The 21,326-nt window shown below is 38.8% G+C and overlaps 2 protein-coding genes across 3 annotated transcripts; one reads left to right on the top strand and one right to left on the bottom strand.

The window, feature by feature from the left end:
• Positions 1-578: 578 nt before the first annotated feature.
• On the top strand, positions 579-12,927 carry LOC110373878 (uncharacterized). 2 transcript variants are annotated; one of them, XM_021331310.3, is made up of 6 exons: positions 581-779; positions 7,577-7,718; positions 10,887-11,067; positions 11,496-11,570; positions 11,744-11,854; positions 12,451-12,927. In XM_021331310.3, the coding sequence occupies exons 1-6, from the start codon at positions 763-765 to the stop codon at positions 12,549-12,551; spliced, it is 627 nt and encodes a 208-aa protein (XP_021186985.1). In that variant the 5' UTR covers positions 581-762; the 3' UTR covers positions 12,552-12,927. The 2 variants fall into 2 exon arrangements, with proteins under 2 accessions (XP_021186986.1, XP_021186985.1); XM_021331311.3 differs by lacking the exon at positions 11,496-11,570 and having other exon boundaries at positions 579-779.
• Positions 12,928-13,239: 312 nt separating this feature from the next.
• Positions 13,240-19,097, bottom strand: LOC110373888 (D-3-phosphoglycerate dehydrogenase). Its single transcript, XM_049839255.2, has 8 exons — positions 18,931-19,097; positions 18,385-18,526; positions 17,790-17,941; positions 17,187-17,406; positions 16,301-16,433; positions 15,555-15,670; positions 15,007-15,109; positions 13,240-14,448 (listed from the first exon to the last, which is right to left on the bottom strand). Exons 2-8 carry the CDS (start codon positions 18,517-18,519, stop codon positions 14,318-14,320), a joined length of 990 nt encoding a protein of 329 aa, XP_049695212.2. The 5' UTR covers positions 18,520-18,526; positions 18,931-19,097; the 3' UTR covers positions 13,240-14,317.
• Between the last annotated feature and the right edge of the window lie 2,229 nt (positions 19,098-21,326).

The following is a 21,326-nucleotide window of genomic DNA, read 5'->3' as shown; positions in this document are numbered from 1 at the left end:
TTATGATATTACGAAATCGTTTTTATGTAGACACCCAAAAATTAAGAAAGTGATAGATAGTCAGTTACAGCGTCAGCATCCAATCAGATCTCGTCTATGTGTTATCTAATAAAATTCCGGAGAATCACCTCACCTGTGACCTCAATGAAAGTGGCGGCGCGGGCGTCACGCTCCTACATATTTATTACTTATGGCTTATCACCCTCGAACATTGCAACACCTCAATTACAATACTCATCTAAGCTTTTATTACCTTCATTACATAATCAGCGAAATCAGATCCTTAAACTTCAACTTACATAATTTGATGCCACCAAACTAATTATCAAATTCATGTGACCTATCTAAATGTAAAAGTTCACGATACTATTAGCAGGAAATCTAGTAAAAAGGTCAATAGCGACATTTTGTTGTTCGTAATGTTACAGCCTTTCTGAAGACCCGTTAGGATAGTTTCCAAAATTGTTTAGTAGGCATGTCACGAGACGTCACAACAGGATTTACAGAGTTTAAGAGCTGACAGTAGTTATTTATACAATGTAGTTGCGCGCGCGCCACTCGAATATAAATCAGGCTGGTGGTGGCGCGGGCGGCGGCGGGCGGCGCGGGCGCAGCCGCCGCTGACACTTGGAGTGTACCGGAGGTGTTCGTGTTTGAGCGCCAGATCAAGCGTGGCCTCCGTCGATTGTGGACCTGCACAAAGCCGTGCCGCGGAGAAAGGACCGACACTAGTGCCTCTTGCGACATCACAACCACACAAACATGAAGATCCTACCCCTGTGAGTAACCTTACACATATTATATTATTACTGAATCCTGCCCCGTCTCTTCGTTGTTTCCTTAAGGTTTCTTGCTTATCAATTAAGCTAGTTGCAGCTGTGCGATTGCTTTTGCGATGTCCCATTATTTATATATTTAACATTTACTTGGTTACTAACTTAACATGAACTTTCGAGTGTTTTACATGGTAAAGTTTCTTGAAAACCATTTCCAATAATATATAGTACTTATCAATTAACAATTTGAATAGGGATTTCGCACGGCGATATAATTTGAAAGGTAGGCTAAGTGCACGATTGTGTTACCAGCCCGTGTAATGATAGATGGTTATTGTCCAAGTGTCGAGTATTGCTATAACCTATGACGAAACATAAAAACGTAATCATAAATACAATATAAGCCTAGGAATGTTTACGGCGTATGTTGCCTTTCTAATATCATTCTCAATGGTCAAACGTAATAGCAACGCACCCTTGTACCCAGTGCAACTGACAGTTTGCGGACATTGTAATGAATGCCGTCCACTCGGTCACTCTGTTACATTACTACATTATATTTTAATAACGATTAACATCTAAATTGTATCTGTAGATTAGAGCAGGGCGTTCGTAACTAATATTTCATAATTTGGCTTATAAACCTTATTATAGAAGAGCGCGGACTGACCCGCCGTAACAAACTAATTAATTTTCAAATTAATTGAGCGAAACGAGAACCGGTTGTATGAATGAGTCGGTCCCATGTCGAAAGTTGGTCCCGCGACCTACGATCAGCTAGGCTCGAGTTATGTAGGATGCGGCAGATGCAGCCTCCTCGCATGGACCCGTGGCATTTACCGCTCGTCGCTGTCATTGTTATGTAAAACATCTCCGCAATCCTCTTCTATGCACATGTGTCAGCTACTCAGATGTCTTAACACTCAAACTTGCCATTTGTGAAGCTTCGATATAACATTTTCTTGGAGGCTTTTCATCAACTGCTGCCCATCTTTGCGTTTTCCAACATTAGCAGATAGCGCCGGCGCTCGATGTGATGGGATGAACTTTTTGATCAACTATACTTGTAGTTCGGATTTCCAAAAGTTGAATCCGGTTTAACGAAATTCAAACTTTAAATAATACAGGCAGGCTCTAAAGTTAAGAAAAACATCAGTAATACTGAAATATTTGCACAATATCAGTATTGGATAACCCAACGACTTAATAATATTCGTGTTGAAGTCCTTGATCGTATTTTGTCGGCCTTTGGAATGCTTAGAGTTCAAAATACATGCCAATTTACATAGAAATATATTCAGAAAATATCCTGCACTGCATTAAATCGATGTAAAAAGGTTCACAAATCAGTCTGTCAGCACGTGAGTAGCGTATCAACTAAACGTTCCCACTTACCCAACTTAGAATATATTAGTATACCCATAGATTCTATAACATATTCCGTATATTTTAAAATAATTTGATGAGTAAGTTTAGCCGCGAATAAACCTTATATTTACATAACTTTCGTAACATCAAAAATATAAATTTCGAAAATCGCGTTTACGAAAGGCGACAAGTGCCTTCCTTTTTAGAATTCATTGTTTCACAAACTTTCACATGTTTGCATTTAAAGTTACATGCAACATGTCCGATTATAAATTGAAAATCCTCCAAAAACTTAAAGCGGAAAATACTATGTTCGGATAATTAAAACAAGGTTTAAGAATTAGTGTTTCTACATTTTGCAACGTCGGTAGGTAACTATTGATAATGAATGCAACCACTTCCACTTGCTGGCCTCAATTAATATAGATTATAATGTATTAAAATTCTGTATCAGTTTGATGCAGTTTCTACCCTTCTGAATAATTTTGGAGGCTTTTAGTGTTTGGCAATCGATGTTCGCTAAGACAATGACGCGCGTGGGCAGATGTGATGCACGATCATTGTGAGATGTTGCACATCCTACATTCGGCACGTCCATAGACACACGAACTGTGGTCATAGACTATGTCTATAGGCATAAGTCATAATGTATGAAACAAAGGAGTGACTGCATGTAGATGCGCTCAAAAATACCTAGCACTTACTCAATGCCGGCATTACCTACTGCGCACATAAGACATTTGCCAATAAAACAAAGTTGCTCAACCAGACGATTGACATTTTGCCTATAAAACCGAGGACTTGTGAGCTTTAAGTGTTTCACAGTATCTTCCCCGACCGCATCCAGTCTTGCATAATTAAAAACTGAATGTTGTTCCTAATTCAGTGTTCTCTGAAAGTAGTCGAACAGAAAGCTTTCGTAGCTTTCGGCATAACGTGAGCGTGTTGCAACAGTTATGAAGCTGCGTCGCATTGTGAGAAGATTCGTGCCAAAGCTCTCATTGTTTCCCAATTTATCGCGCCCATGTTAGATCCGCATCAAATCTATTGTAATCGTTAGTTTTAATCCAATTATAATTTTTGAGTGTTATTGTTATTCTAGTTTTCGAAATTCGTGGGATAGTGGTGCAATCGTTTTTTTTGGGTCACGAGAAGGCTAGAAACGAAATTCCTGTAAAAAGTGCGTAATGCCGTCATGGCTGGGTGGCGAGCGTGGCTCGAGCGCGCCCGCGGGGCAGACTGCTGCTGCCGCATTGCACCGCGAGGTCAGCCTACTTTTTACCACTTCTGGTATCTGGCCGACTGACCTTGACGTGATTTGAGGTTAAATTTACACATTCGGAGCGCCCACACACGTGCGACATAGTAAATTACATTGCCTAGTATAGAAAGCTGCACTTTTTCCGACGTGACTCGAACTGCAATGATATGATTTCTACTCACAAGACAAATGACAATAAAAGGCGAGGCGTCCTTTCACAAAATGCGCCGACACGTCTTAGGCGCGGAATGAAATATTTGTGAAATAACTATAAAGTGATGATTGCTGAATCGCTGATGGGCTGTGTTCTCGGTATCGTGTCGGCGCATATCATCTGCCGGACAATGGCTGCCGCAGATCGTCAATTACATAAAACAGAGAAAGCAAAGGGAAGCTGTTGTCGGAAGCGGACACGGAATTGAAGCTTGGTGGACGTGAGGCGACCCTGCGCGGACCTGTTGTACAACAATCTATGTGCTAGAGCGACGCGTTGACCTCTGCGCGATGCGGCGCATGCATGGGGCTGCCGAGCGCTGCCACCCGGAGGTGCTCCCGCCGCGACATTCACCCAGCCTCGGCATGCCATACATCGTGTTTGACATTTAACGCCATTGAACTATGCATGTCATAAGCACCCGTTAGATACTCACAAAAACTAATTCTTTAACCTGTTGATCGACGAGTTGCCAAGCCTGAGTTAATGCGTAGCAACATGACATGCGGCCTTTCGCAAGTAGGTACTCTGTCTCCGCCAATACGTGTAACTGTTAAGTGATAATGGTTGAATAGGATGCTACACTTGCCCCCTTGAACTTAAAATGGCGTGACCTTTCAGCGTGACCACTTTTTACTTGTTGAAATGTCATTTTCTATTACGTGATTCGCATACGTAACTCAATAGACAGGTATGTCCCATTAGGAGTTATGTAAAAATATGTTCACGACAATTATATCTCCGATTAGTTACATAGATCGAGTATATTTCTGATATAAAGATTATTATTTACATAATGTTAGACGTCTCGTAACGTGTTGGTCTCAATTGATCGCGCAAGGACAAATTCCCGGTGCATGACACTAATGACATTATGAATTCGTGGAATCATTCGTCTTTCTTAAATTAGTATTATAAATTGCAAATATCAAACAAGTACATTGAATAGGTAGGTATACGCGTCTATAATAGAAATCCCTGACATTTTGCGTCTAGTAAAATAACTATGCAGAAAAGTCTCGACACAGTCGAACTAGCTTTGTTTTTTATTCATATTATTAACTGGATTATAATTCACACTCGATTAAGTAATATGAATTTAAATAATGGCCAAAAATTATTATGTTTTTTTTATATATTAAGAGCCTAAGCATGCAGTGTGCTCAAGCATATGATGCATATGGGTATGTGGAGTATGTGGGTGATGCAGCAACCGATGGGCAATTACAATTAGAACAGCGTACAAACTGGTTATTTATTTCATATTTGCAGTGATTGTATCGTGAATAAGTGACGGAATATTGAGCAGTTCAATAAATGTTAGCACACACCTACTAGCACAAAACTTGAAGCGATAGGTCTGACTAGAATTTTAGTAAATGATCACTTTGCGAACTAGATAACAACAAAGTCAGGGTTGTATTAATTTAGCCTGACAAGGCTGTCACTTGGAAGGGAATACTAGTAGCGAGAGGAAAATAAAATAAAATGTTATCACTTTGTGAATTTTGAAAAGTGGGTTTCTGACTTTGCAGGGGGAATTCCGTGGATCTAGTGGATCAACTTCGAAAATTCTTTGCCATATGAAGCCACGTTACTTAGGAGTGTCATTTAGTTTTCTCAAATCATTGTTATGGTCATGATTGCTATATTTTAGGATCATTCTCATCACTCTAGCTATAGAACTAACCCATTTCCAAAAGGGCCGGTTGAAAGCGGCCAGCATTCAACACCTATCTAACATTTATCACATCATCAATCCACCTTCCTGGGCCAGGCCTTAGGACAAAATCACAACTCCTCAATATAGTGGGTCTGGTACTTTAAATCAAAAGCTAGAAGCCTCCAATTCAAACGGGTATAATTTAGGCGATCACCAAAAATATTTTTAAGACTCTAAGCTGAGGCACCAAATAAAATAAACAACTCCAAAAAAAATAAATTGACTTTATTAAAAGGGCACTAAAGTATATAATATTATGATCCAAAAAAAATAAAATAACATCAGAAAAATCGCAAATCTCGCACAAATATTATTTTTGGTTCCCAAAATGGATTAATGGTCACCAAATTCTATCCAACTCAAAGATTAATATTACTACCAAAATCAAAGTTAGTGACGAAAACGAATCGCTGCAAAACCGACTCCACGTAGTCTTGTCTGCCCTACCCCTAGAGTGCAATTCAAAACCGCGTAGGCGCGGAGGGGCGAGGCGGCCTGCGAGCTGAGGCGCAGGTAGTTTTAACGCTCGCCGCCGCGGCTGAGGCTGGCCGGCGGAGCCGGGCAGCAAGCCGAAGCTGCGGTGGTGAGCGTGAAAACCATCTGCGACGATAAGGTCGCATGGGACCGCCGGAGCCCCGCAGCGCCGGAGCCGTGACAGAAGCCATGCTTGCTGCATGTTGCGTGCTTACATTTTACTACTGAGTTACACACAAATTCATATAACAATAAATAAGCGACGTACGTTTGGGAACCCCAGTATATTAATTGGTATTTGGGAAATATTCTAGCGATCGTTAGCTTTTTTAATCTAACAAAAATGACCAAATTAGGAGTCATGGTATTACATAATTGGTAACATCTAAGTAGTGACGATAAATAATTTTTGGTCTAAAGTGTATTTTAAAGGCGTCCATATATTTTTTTAGTAGTCAATAATACGAAAAAATGGTTTTACCTAATAATATTTTTGGAAACGTTATTTGGTGACCATTTATCCATTTTGGTAACCGTTTAGAATTTTTTTGGTAGTAAAATAGGTACTTTTTTGGGTGGTGTTTAAACACAAGCCAATTCAAACCAATATTAATATGCAGGCAGGCATTCATCAAAGGTCCCGATATTGTTGTACCGATTGCACCGAAACGTCCACGAATGCAGCCGATGCATGTCTCAGATATTTCGACACGAAACGATACTTAGGACCGATATCGATTTACATTACGAGCACGATCAGAACATGATTTTTGACAGAAAAAATCGAAGGAACTCGGAAAATCGATTGGTTCATTAGAACGCAAAAAGAGGATAAGTAAGTGAAAATGGTATGGCTTTTATACGTCTTGTTATTATTATAGGTATGTTCATAGGCTTTTAAACATAAGTACATATATGAAAAATCGTACTAAAACGAGGTCATTATTGATAGATAAGTACCGCGTCAAATATTTGCCTACATGATACGCGAATAAAGTGTAGACACATGTGTATATGTAACAAACGAGTTTGTTACACAAATGTGTTACTGTTACGATCCTGCTTCGCTATACCATAACACCCTATAGAAAAAATGTGGTCTATCAACGTGAATGTTGAAATATGAATATTTAAAGTATGGGCGGTATTAGTAATACAGTGACATAGAATTTGCCTCGACTGTAGTAGAAACGCGCTAGATAGAATATTTAGGTTCTAGGTATAATGTAAAACATTTTTGTGGTTGTTGCCTAAGAATAGTATCTTAGTTAGATGAAAGTTCTGTTAGGGCAGTTGCTTACATTATGATATGATGCAGATCTAGGTAGGATATAACCTGTATTGACAACGAGTAGGTGCGTGGGTGTGTCTTTTATTATGTATAACAAACTGTGGTATGCTTTCATTTTCTCTCGGGAACGTAACCTAATTTAGAATCTATTTCTCAAAGAGTGCTCGTCAAATAACGTTTAACCTTCCCCACGAATTACAATCCAAGTATTCTATCACCATGTGTTCTATTTAGTAAAGATATTATTAATTATAGATTGATTAAATTGTTAATATCTTGTACATAATTATCACCTCATCATCTTGCTGCCCTTATCCCAATTTTATTTGGGGTCGGCGCAGCATGTTTTCTCCTTCCATACTTACTCTTCTATCTGCCGTCATCTCACAAATTAGCACCTGTGTTTGAAAAATAGAATACCTAGTATTACTTTAATATAAATTATAAATAATCGATGTTTATGTTCCAGGTTTATACTGGTAGCGTGCGTGGTGTGCACAGTCTTCGGTCAGGACGAGGAGCGGCCGGCGGCTCCGTCGCGAGGCCTGCTCAAACGAGGCTCCTTAGCGAAGGGCAAGCCCACCACCACCACCACCACACCTGCTCCTCAGGTAAGAACCTATACACCTCGAGTTACCGCGGCCCTGGTACATACACGCCAATACAAGGACCGCTTGAAGCAGTTGTGTGTGTCCTACAACTCTGCAGTTTAATGTGCAGTCGCAGCGTGAAGCTGTCGCCCCTGACTGCTTCAAGCGGTCCGTGTATTGCCGGCCATAAAGGGCTAAAGAATGAACATGATGGATTTTAGCCAGAAAGAGTCTGACACTCCCTCAAGCGAGTGGAGTCATTAGACGATTTTCCATTTAAAAAAAGGTATATACCTACGACACGTCTACCTAGCTGTTGATTTGAGTGTTGGAGATTACAATTAGTAAGGCTGTCATTAAAACATCTTTAGCAGTCGTTACGGGTAGCCAGAAGCCAGAAAGTCTGACAACCAGCCGTACGAAGGGGTCAGTACCCGGATGAGGAGGTCAGATAGGCAGTCGCTCCATGTAAAACATTAGTACTCAGCTGCATCCGGTTAGACTGGGAGCCGACTCCAAAACAGTTGGGAAAGGGCTCGGGAGATCATAAAATTAATTAACACACTAAGCAATGATTTTGGTAGTCCTCATTCTATGCTTGCAAAGATTCCTCGTCCAAATATAGACATTTAAACACTCCGGATGCAGTTAGAAAAAAATGTATGTACCTATGTCTGTCAGACGTAATTCTAAGAAGCCTTCTACTGTTGGTTAGGTAGTTAGATATTCTAGTCATAACGTGTCTGTGACCTAGCCGACGCGGAAGCGCCATTTCCCTACTTTAGCAACAAATAAAAATAATTGTGCACAACTAACCGTAGATGTTTGTTAAAACAGACTAAATGCACAAAATTAGCGATTACAAAATTTTCTATTTTGGCTAAAATGTTATTTGATTACTTGCCTGGCATGGTCCGCCGGCTTGCGGTTACACAAGAGCCGCAACTCACACATGCACAGATATAAAGTAACAATATTGCACACATGCACACATACCACCTACATGTGTATTGAAAGAAATTGCCATATTATCCCGCGACGATTTAAGCTCTTAGAAAGTCCACTTAGTGTCGTTTCGCAACGAATCTCAGTCAATGCAGATTGTTTGGCCAAGAGTGAGCGTTAATTGTGTAAATATGTGTGCATCTGTGTTGTACGTAGGAGTCACGGCGTGGCACGCCTCTCGCCGCAAAAGGTGGAAGTTCATGCGATTTCACGCTAAATTGAAACTAACAATACTAAATTATATATTGGAAAGCGTTCCTTTTTGTGTTGTGAAGTATCTCTTACTTAAAGATAAATGCGTGAATAGATATTTATTGGGTGTCTCAACTTTATTTATCTAAAAATATTATAAGTGAATGCGAAAGTTTTCACGTCAAAACTTTGAAATCGATTTCAACGAAATTTGTTCAATAGATAGTCTAGATCCAGATAAAAGTCTACAAACATTTAGAGAATATGGCAACGTGGCCATATTAGCGGCCGGTACATTAGTACTAGATATTCCATACAGAAACAAAAATCATGTATTTTGGCAAATATTGTAAACATACATGACATATACATAAAATGCAGTAAAGCTTTGACTGCAAGCTGCAAAGTGGCCTTTGTTTGAACTCGATCGCCTTGACCTGTCTTTGAGTCATCAAAAACTTCGATCACAATAATAAAACGTTGGTTTTTGCCGATCAAATAAACGAGGAAAATATTGCATTTACTCAGGTATTAGGTATTTCTGTTCAAATAAAAAAGGTCCAATTTACAAGATAAATATAAAAAAAAAATTAGATTTGTGATAAATTATGATGTGTTTTATGGAATCGTACGAAAAAGTTAAAAAGTTTATTGTCAAAGTATTAAAAATATGAATAGCAGAATCCTTGTGTCAAAAATCTGCATTGTTAACAATCAAAAACCTTGAGCACGTCTGTCTGATTGTGTGATTAGCTGTCTGTTCGACATGTATCTACAAAAGCTCTGACATGTACCGTGTAAGTTATCAAGATGTTACATCATAATAGAAGGTCTATTCTATAATGCAAACACACATAGAAATTTAAAAACGTTTATCCATATGTCAGGCCTAAAAATCTTTCCAAAGAACCCCTTTTTAATGCTTAAAACCATGTGCTTTCCTTTAAAAAAATTCAGTAGAAGTCTTAGGAAGACCCTAATCAAAAATGAAAGCCGTAGGTATATTAATATCAGCGATGCAGCAACGTTTCGTAAAAGATGTCGCGGGTCCATGTAGTTCAAGGCAAGTGGGGCGAGCGTCCGATGATCGGGTCACCTTCGTGTATGACCTTTACAAGACCTCCCTTTCCTCTTAGGAATTTCTACCTGCAAGTTTTGGCACAACCCAAACTGGTTCGCCCAAGGAAATGTGTGACGTATGACCGACGTGAATTTAAAGAAAAACAAGATTATTATTTCATTAATTTAGTAATTAATATTTTATGGAGCCCGGTTCTGCCTAATTGTTAATGAATAATGTAAACTGCTAGTAACAGGACTTGGGCACCAAAGGTCAGAAATACGCGTGATATATTTTAATAGAGTAGGTTAATAAAAAGGTGAACTTCATTCGTGTGGCCGACTTGGAGCTTAACTTTATGCAACCTAAAAACTGAATCAAAAAAATCCATGACAATATTAGGATTTAGTTATATCAAACAGGATAAACTACTTTATTTTATTTTTTGTTTATCAAACTTATATAATTACTTAATTACCTAAACGTTTCAAAATATGGCTTTTGTAGACTTGCAATTCAATTTGAGTGCTTTTATCTACCCATCTCATAAAAGGTTGTACTGTTCACAAAATGTTTATATCATTGCACCAGTTTAACCAAAGCTATTGACAAATCAGCGTTCATTAAATTCTTAAACGATCGTTCACCCTTAAATATTTAAATGCTTCCGTTTGTAGGAAGGTCGATTTCCAATTACACATTCCAGTAATTATTAAAAAAACATTTAAGTTAAGTTTAAAAGTACTCGCACACTGGAAACTTTTAGTCGGCCGATTGTTGGCTTGGGCTCATAAATCAGTATGAAGGTGAATCATGAATTTTTATTACAAAGATCAGGTACCTAATATGTCCGTTATCAGACCGACTAAAAACTGCAGTGTGCGCCCAGTTTTAGTTTCTCCAAGTCTGAATCCATTTTCCGTATATTACAGGAGGAAGCAGAATACGAGGATGATGGTGACTATCCGGCTGAGGAACAACAGGAGGCTTCCACCGAGGCTCCATCATCCACCACGGAAGGCAAGAAGCTGGTCGGCAGCGGCGTCAGACCTTTCCGAAGCAACACTGAACTCCTCGAGATCCTCAAGAGGAAGAGGGCTCAAGCTGCCGAAGGTGGGTTACGAAGATACAAGTTCAGCTAAATTTTGAAAGGACTTCAATTGGTATTTGACTAGGTCCAAAATAAAATACTTTATCAAATTCATTTGGCTAAGAATCTTAAAATAATGACACTTTCATTTATCGTTTTCATGGAAAAAAATTATTAAGTTTTATCGTTGTTTTAATGAAAATAAGTATACAGCTTTGTGACGTCACATTCCATTCAAATTGCACGGAAAGTAAGCGTTTTTGACTGTTCACTATCACTGATCTTTTGATGTTTTAAAACTATTATTCAATACATAAGGTAAGTTTAAAAAGAAAACTATCACCTGCTTGACTCCCATTGCATTAGCAGGCTGAATGGCATCAGGATGATCCAGGATTGTTCAGTAATCAAAAAAAATGAGTTAGAAATTAACAACGTTTTGTATTTGCAGCGAAATTGAACGCCCCCTCGACAACGACATCGTCGCCAGCACAGGATTCTCTTGATCCCACCAAAATTACGTACAGTTAGTAGTCATATAATAACATCGACACAAAACATTTCTTCGTTTACACTATTGGCACTCTCATCATGGGTTTCGGTGTGCACGTATCATGTTAATACGTCATTTTCATACTGTATTGTGGAAACTAATCAGTTTGTGGATGAAGGTCAAATATGAGTTTTTTTTTTGTATAGACAACAAGAGCAAAAAGCGTTTCAACAATGCCCCGGTGACCAGGGAGGTTGCGAATGAAGAGGCGCCCGCGCCGGCGGCACCTAAACCAAGCAGAGGACGATTTGGCCGACGTAAGTACCTAAAAATATCATAATCTTCTCAGAGGATAAAGGTATTTTCTCAAAGCATGATAATAAGCAACGATTGCCAGCTAACTGACCTTGAATTTATTATTATGCCTTCCCTTCGTCCGCGATCTGGTGAATGTAACGGCACTCAATTATAAGTTTCTTATATTTCCGTAGTTAACTCAATGACGCCCATAGTTAAATTACTATAATCAAAATCTCTTAGAAGTTCCCTTAAGTTATAAACCTCTGCCTACTCCTAGAGTCCAAAACGCAATCGGTTGCAAATCGATCCAAAAGGGTTAGATGTCACAGCTACGTGACAGGCAGGCCTGACCTTTCGTTTATATATAGAAGTAGCCTATAGCCTTCCTCGATAAATGGGCTATCTAACACTGAAAGAATATTTCAAATCGGACCAGTAGGTAAGTAGGTCCTGAGATTAGCTCGTTCTTCAGCTTTATAATATTACAGTATAGATTCCGTAGGGTCTTTGTTAGTAAGTATCCTCATATAAAATCTTGTGTTTTTGTGATTCCATTTAAATAATGTCGACATTCATACACGTGTTAAGTGGTTTCTTTTGTTTGTGCAAACAGCAGCCACAAGATCGGTCCAGGAGTCGGAGGACGAGCCTCAGGTGGACTCGGCCGCGCCCCCCGCGCGCTCCGGTAGGACATTCAGGCGAGGAGGCAACTAAACCCTCCACGAAACACCCTCACACCATCCCCTCTCATCTCTTCCTATAAAATATCATCCGGGATATATACACTGTTACTCCGTCCAGGGCATAACCTAGAAAATATTTTTGCATACGATGCGGCAGCTCACCCTGTGATATTGTGGAAGTAAATTGGACTTAAATGACTTAACACTAAGTTGACAATGACTTGTCACAGTCGCTCGGCCATTTCATCGCTGGTAGACTATTGTCTAGGTTATGGGCTGAGGCCTTATGCTACAAAAAACCATTTTCGTTTCAATTCATCACGTAAGATGGATTAGAATACATTTTTTATACTTGTGTAAATTATAAGTGTAAGTAATTTTTAAATAAAATAATTTTAAATTTAAAATTGATGTTTTATTCGTATATGTGCCTACTATAGGTAGGTAATGATGTTGAAGTCATGGTGGCCTAGTGGGTATATCTGTCAAGTATGAGTGTGTGTCAGGCAAATTATCATGCAACTTTTCTAAGGCTGTATGTGACTGTGTTTCGGAGGGCATGTCAAACTGTAGGTCCCGGCTGTCTTGCCAAGGGGAATCGGGTTGCCCGGGAAAGTGGGTTGAGGAGGTCAGAATGGCAGTCGCTTCTTGTAAAGCACTGATACTCAGCTGGACTCGGTAAGCCGACCCCAAAATAAAAGGTAAGGTACGAAGATTAAGTATCAGGAAATAATAAGACTTTATTTCATTATATTAATTAATTTATTGATGCATTCACAATCAGCTTCTAATTAATGAAAAACAACATGCATGAATCAACATTGGGAAAGTTACAAGTCTGAAAAAGCTCTCCAGGAACCTTTAGACAGTTAAATTAAACAACTGAAATACCTTATCAGTGACCTATGCCAGTCACATGATAAAGGTCTCTGCACACAGCGGGCGCGGCGCGGCGGGACGGGACGGCGACGCGACACTGAGCAGTTGTAATGTACTAGATATTACGGAGGCCGCCACACAGAGCCGTCCCGCTCGACGCGACGTGACGCGACGATTCAGTACATTGTGTCGCGTCGCCGTCCCGTCCCGCCGCTGCCGCCCCGCTGCCCGCAAAATTCGAGGCCGAGGCCTAAGTGGCATTCCGCTATTTTTTCTTAGTCGATTTTGACATTATTAACTTAGGAGAATCGGGCCCCTGGTCAAAATATTCTATTTTTTTTCCTTTTAACTTAACTTTTTAACTGTTTTATTACCTTTTCTCAACTTATTTTATTTCAAAAAAAACATACATTCTGTTAATATTTGTAAATAACTTTAATACAAACCTAACCTAACGAAACTTACGGCCAGTTTCTTCGTCAAAAGTTAAAGTTAAAGTAATGTCTAAAGTAAAAGTAACGGTCAAATTCGTTTTTTCAAGGCTAAAGTGACAGCAAAACTAATAGAAAAAAAATTGAATTTGACCGTTACTTTAACTTTAAACATTACTTTGACTTTTACTTTGGCTTTAACTTTTGATGAAGAAACTGGCTGTTAGTCTAACTAGACTTAACATAATAACTTATTACCAGTAACAATATGTACTTAATACTACCCATTATATAGATAAATGTAAATATTTATTTGAGTGTGTATTAAGTACATATTGTTACTGGTAATTACACTGGTCTGCAAATTAATATTATTTATTTTACTTTTGAGACAATAATACTGCAGACCAGTGTTATTATTTACCAGAATAAATTAAACTATACTTAAATATAGATTGTAACAGAGAGATATAATGGAACTCCATGTTCAAGCCTGCTTGTTGAGGACACGGGTGACCTCGGCGAGGGGAGTGCTGTAGCTGCCAGGCTTCACGAGGTTCACCAGCTGCTCCGCTATCTCCTGACCCACTCGCACTTGGGCTTCCTTCGTTGAAGCACCTACGATAAAAAAACATAGCTATAGTTTCTAAGGAACCTCTGCACGAACCCGGATAAAAAGCAGCACATAGCCTTCCTCGATAAATGGACTACTTAACGCTGAAATATTTTTCAAATCAACAGTACTTCTTGGGACTGTACTTCCTGAGATTAGCGCGGTCAAACACACAAACTCTTCAGCTTTACAATATTAGTATAGATTCATGAAGGTCAGAAGTAAGGATGGAGGGCAAAGTGACAATATCTTTGTGGTTATATCGCTTGTACAATTCATGCGATTCTTGAATAGTAATAGTAATAGTAATGCAAAATCAGTTGAAACAGTGAGACACGTAGGTAAACCTTATAAATAATAGTTATGCACCTATGTAACCCAGTAGATTTCTATAAGTACTTATAGGACAATGCTTGTGTGTTCTGGATAATAAGGTAGACTGTTAGAGAATGCCCAAGGCGTTAAGTCCGTCTTTGTAGATTGTTTTTATTTTTGTAAAATATGTGCAAAAAATATAATAAATAAATAAATAATAGCCCAAGAATCCGAGAGAATAAGCTTACCTAAATGAGGAGTGGCAATGACAGCTTTGTGCTGGATGATCTCCAAGGTCAGAGGATCTGAAGGCGGCTCCTGCTCGAAGACGTCAAGAGCTGCTCCGCCAACCTGGTAAATACGGCATTAACATCATATTACGTTGGTAATACCTTACAGATGTAGTCAGCTGACCTGTTTCCTATAGAATTTACATCATGGGTCATGGGTGCCGTACAAGAAGTCGTGGTGTCTTAGTGGGTAAAGCACCACCCTCTCAAGTATGAGTGCGTAGGTTCGATTCCAGGTCAGACAAGTACCAATGCAAATTACTAAGTTTGTATGTACTTTCTTAGTATATCTTAGACAGCAATGGCTGATTAAAAGTTGAAGAAAAGCATCTCGAGGAAACCTGGACTTTATGTAGGCAAGTCTGGAATCACCAACCCGCATTGAGCGAGCGTGCTGATTAACACTCAATCCTTCTCTGTGTATGAGGAGGCTTATGCCCAGCAGTGGGACGATAAAAAGGCTGTAACTTTGTGAGGTACAAAGATAAGCTGAAAGACAAACTCACCTGCCCAGAGTTCAGTCCATCGAGGAGGTCACGTTCCTGGATAAGACCGCCGCGTCCTACGTTAACAATCTTGATGCCTTTCTTACATTGCCCCAGGACTTTGGCGTTGATGAAATCTGTTAACAATATGTATAGGTTAGTACCTGGACTGTGGGATTGTACCAAACTATCACAGAGCAGAGGTGGGGTCATTAAAATCTGACACTCCAATGAGTTCCGATCTCCTATTACAAAAAAATCAAATCTAGGATCCCCATGAAATGTGTCCGAATGTATCGGAAAATATATATAGGTACCTATGTAGGTACCTGTAGGTACCTCATAAAAAATATATTAATCAACATATTTGAGTAACCAACTGACCTGTACACATTAACAAACAAAGCAATGTGTTAGATAAGACTGAATGTTTTCAAATTACTTGTAACTAGCCAATAATTAACTCGCTTGAAAACTATCTCGATAATTTTCATCATGACCTAATAATTCCTGAAATAAATTAACACACGAAATTTTCTATGCAATCGTTGACTCAGTAGAAGATCGCAACATATGTTTCATAAAATAAAAATATGTGAACACGCTAACATATTTTGTAAATTTGAAGTTACTTGCAAATGCAGTGTAATGCCCTTAATTGAAATCAATTCAAATACATCCATTATTACCTACACTGAATTAATACAAGTCACAAAAATATTTTATTGCGCTAATACGTTGGCGGTTGCTTATAAATGTGTACTTACTTTTAGTAGAGGCAATGAGAGGAGTGTGCAGTGTAATGTAATCAGCCAGAGGCCAGATCTGCTCGAGCTCCATCTTGGTGGCGTGGAAGCTGGTGCACTGCTCCGCCGTCACGAACGGGTCGTAGCCGATGATCTGTGTAACACGTGTCTTTCATAAGATTCCAGTTAAAAACTCAATTTGTATCAGCAGACAGTGTAATAAACTTAATGAAATTCGCTCATTGATGCCAGCAAGCGCTAATTACAGTTACCGGCACGAATATTGGGCTCTCGGCGGAAGAGTGGGGATCGCTTTGCGCACTGTACACATAAGGCAATAAACCAATAAATCGCTTCTGCTCAGGTGAAAGTCATAGCTCGATATCCGTGCCGATAACTGTAACGCCAAAGCAAGTTGTGCACAACTAGTCTAAACAAAAGCAGAAAAAAATGTTATCAGCAGTATAAAAGTTAAAATTTGCATCAGACGCTATTTCATCAGAAAAATCGCAGGAATATTTCCATTAGGCAAAGCACTATTGCCCCCTTATCTTATCGGTCATTCACGAGTTCTATGTAAGTATATTTAAGTTTACATTCATTTGTGTCATCATCACTTATTGTTAGATCAATACATTCGATAGTCAAGTTCGTCATCAATACACACGTGTCTACTTTGCTAGTTTATTCAACTCCAAATGCTATTTCTATACAATCCACATTTTATTTCCATTTTTGAAAACATAAGAAAATGCTGTTGAAAATGATGCTCGTTTCCTATGTTGTGGTTTGCTGTCAAAGTGACATTATTCTCAACAAAAATGTCGCTTTGACGGCTAAGCACGCCATAGAAATGTGTTGAGGTTATTCGCTGATATCGCACAGACCTAGAGTAAAGAAAGTTTACCTTCATGCCGAAGGAGTGCATGCGGACGGCGACTTCTCTGCCGACCCTGCCGAGACCGAGGATGGCGAGAGTCTTGCCGTTGAGTTCCGTGCCGGTGTAGAGGGCGCGGTCCCACCTGCCGGCGCGCAGGGCTGCGGCGGCAGGGACCACATGCCTCGACAGGTTGAGGATCAGGCTGCAGGTCAGCTCGCAGGCGCTGAGGGCATTTGCTCCGGGGGCACTGTAACAAACGTATACCAAGTTTCATGAAAAAATGTCCCGCTTTTACTTCTCCTGCCTTGCTTCTAAAACGTTTCTTCCATTCATCGCTTTTTTCTCTCCTTTCTCCACGCTATCATATTCATACTCAACAGAGAGAAACGACGAAATAAAGAAGTCTAACATTTTCTCCAAAATGTGTGTTTAAATATTGAGTTCAATAACGGATGATAAGAAAAAAAATATCCTGACGAATTGAGAACCTCCTCCTTTTTGGGAAGTCGGCTAAAAACCTAAATGGACACGACATAAGACAATAATCGAGCTACCCGCTTGATGAAAAAAATAAAAGTTTTAGGACAAGAAAGAATATTAAAACTCTTCATGATTAGCTTTGTTACTTACTTGATGACCCCCACGCCTCTCTCCTGCGCGGCCGTGACGTCGATGTTGTCCACGCCAGCACCAGCCCTGCCCACCACCTTCAGCTTCGCGCCAGCTTCCAGCACTTCCTTGGTCACTTGAGACGCTGATCTTACCACTAACGCGTCATATTTCTGTTAAAACATAAAAATGCTTCATTAGTTTGCCTAGATTAAGTACTTTGATAGGAAGATTTTTTTTTTTTTGGAAGTGAGGGTAGCGTGAAATGTGGTAAGTACAATTGTGACCTAATAGTTAAAGTGGTTAAATTGGCCATGAAGAGGACAATATAATTAATGGTTAATATGTAGCTTAGTGAATATGCTCGTGGACGAACTATTAAAACTATAATTATAAGGGTCAAGTCAACGAATAAGAATATCACGATATTGATAAATTCATAGAATTAAATGCTATCCAAAACAAAAGAGTATAATCAGACGATATTAAACTCGACACCAAACAAAAAAATCCAAAGATAAAATTGTTCCAATGATTCGCAAAGTGCAACAACCGCGTGGAATAAAAAAGAACGATAAGCGATGTGTAATATTATTGATGCGTGTGTAGCACTTACCGGTATCTCTTGGAGCAGTTCTTCTTTGCTGATCTTCGGCTTGTTGATCACACTGATGCCATGCGAGTTGAGTATGTCCGTGCAGTTGGACCCGACGCCATCGACGACCAGCACTGAATTAATTTGTAGAACCATTTTGTTGCTAAGAAAAAGGAATATTAAGATTAATAAACTATGTAAAATCAACGTAGAATCAGGGAATATATTTGAATTAAAGCACGAGGCCACTGCACCTACATTGGTGTAAGAGGGTGCCTAACCGGTTTCTTTACAATTATATCTTTCGATTTAAGGTGATTAGGCACCATACAAGTTTGCAAATGGATTAGGTACCAAGCTAACATAAAACGAAAAGTGCAAAAAACTTGAAAAATTGAGCTGCAATTTTTTTTTTATCATAGTACCTACTTAATAAAAGTTAGGTACGGCCTAGTAAAATAATTCACTTGCCTTGAATGCCCTATCGTATTCATAATTAATGATTTGAGTTAATTCTATTAGTATATTTGCTAACGATAAAACTTTAAAAAACTTATTGGTACTTACGAGTGGCGGTTGAGGGCTGAGGGTGTTCGATGTTGCGCGGCTAACGGCTTGCGCGTCTGGAGTCTGGACAAATACTGAGGAATGAGCGAATATGTTCCGAGCGCATGGAGCTGCGTGGCGCTCGGTCGCCACTTATCTTCGTTAACGGCCAATGAACGAACGACAATGTCCCGGCATTATGTAGTCTGTGTTTGCACTCGGATCTGCTACTACGACACGGAGTGACACCAAGCAAATCTCGGTGTGCACTCCAAGATGCTACAGCACCAATGTTAGGCCCGTGTGGACATGATAAAATCTCATGCTTACAGATTTAATTACGGAAATCTAAAATAGGAACTTGATAAGATTTGTCACTATGGGTCGGCTTTTAAGAAAATTATAGGTATGATTACCGTATCAACATAATTGGGTTTTATTATGGTTTAATGTTTGAACAATCGGTAATGTTGTTTGTCTGCTAGACTGTAGTAGTGCGTCGTGATGTCAGAAGAGGTCGGTGTTGCGTCTCGCGCGCCTTTGTTTGCGTAAACATGTTTATCACATTCAAGTTCGCTTTCGATTGCTCATTTAGTATTTCATAATTCGATAACGTGGCTTGGCTGAAATCGAAAGGAGTATTGAGTTATACATTTACATACATACCTATCTGTTTATTTTTTTGATATTTATTTAACTCAGAATATTTTTTATCTTTCTTTAAATAATTTGGATTAAGATTAGAAGATAAGTTTTTTTATTGGGTACTGGCCTAAAATGCCTAATATCTCTGTGTCCTAACAGGGTCCAAAATTTGTCCTTTTAGCTATAAATAATTCTGCAAGGTGTTAAACCTTGTCAAAAAACTTGTGGAATGCAATGATATGAAGTGAAATAAATAAGTATCTATTTAGTTCAATAATATTCTGTAGGTATCGAGTATTATGAATTGAAGTACATTTATTTCAATGAACTATAAGTAGCAACACAGCTCGTGAATGTTAAATATCATTCATTTGACATTGAAAGGTCGCCATTCTTTTATGAGCAGGGGCCCGATTCTGCTAAGTTAATAATGTGAAAATTGAGTCGCAGATTTAACCTTAGAGGGCATTCTGCTACTAATATAAGACCAATAGTATTCTAATGATATTCGATTGGTTTCCGATTGGCCTGTACGATAGTTTGCCCTACAATCATATTGTAATCGTAAATAATTTGCAGACAATATGCTTCATTATTGAATCACAGAAACGGATAAAAACTTTCATGTAAAAAAAAAAATAGCGGAATGCCACATACTCTTCTAGTAATTGAGTCGGATGTGAATCGTATGTCGCTTAAGTAAAATTAGCAGAATAGCGCCCCTGATTACCCCCTAGTATGCTATGTAGGTGTTGCTTGACAATAAAAGATAAACTTGTTGCTCTTCGATAAGTAATACGATAATGGGAACATTCGATAAAAGAATTAACGAATTCCTTCGTGCAAATAAATGTAGCAAAAAATATACTGTATTACCTAACTCAAAGATGATTTGAACATCTTAGGTCACAGGATGGTAATGCTTGGATATTGTGACGTTTTACGCTTTCACGCAAAAACGACTAAAGGGATATACCTAGTTTGAACTTGAAAATAATATAGATTACATCCACATCTGAATAAAAGCTGAAACTGTGGGAACAGCTAGTTTTAATCCGTAGCCCATATAATAAAGAGGACACATTTTGTTGTTTGTCTGTTTTGAAACTACGGAGCCGATTAGAAAAAATCTTCCACTGTTGCGCACTATATTTTATCCAGGTATGGGCAGTAGTTCCCGCAGGTTAAAAGTGAAACCGTAGTAAACCTAGAAAAAGATAAAAGTTTTGGATATCATTAAGATTTCTTGTTGAAAAACCACGTGGCGCAGGAAACTCCCTTGTTACAAGAATACATTGAAAATACATATAATAATCAAATGTCGTTTAAGTCAAGCAAAGGTACATTAGATATCTGATATCAACGTAGACTACATTAGATAAAACTATAGTAGAAGATAAATATATTAAAACACCCGGTTTGTTTAGAATGTTAGGTTAGCTAAGAAAAAAATAATTAATTGAAATGGTTGATTAAAGGTGAAGGAATATCTTGACATCACTTGGACTTTAACGAAGATAAAAATAATGATGATGATGATAAATTCAAAATTCTTTACCAAAAAAGTTGAAATATGGACTTCCAGTACTTGTTATTCTAACGTTGAAGGATTTCCCAAAATGTATATAAGTACAGGAACCCATCAACACACAGGCAAACACATTTGTATAGATAATAAAGGACAATATACGGTCATGCAAATTTTCGCTATCTGATCTCGCTAAGAGAAGGTGTCGACCTTGAGCCAACCAATGATATTACGACTGGTTCTA

This window comes from Helicoverpa armigera, chromosome 1 (assembly GCF_030705265.1).
Source record: "Helicoverpa armigera isolate CAAS_96S chromosome 1, ASM3070526v1, whole genome shotgun sequence".
In the NCBI taxonomy this organism is placed as follows: domain Eukaryota; kingdom Metazoa; phylum Arthropoda; class Insecta; order Lepidoptera; family Noctuidae; genus Helicoverpa; species Helicoverpa armigera.
Note: the sequence above shows the minus strand (reverse complement) of the source record. Positions and strands in the feature narration are given on the sequence as shown.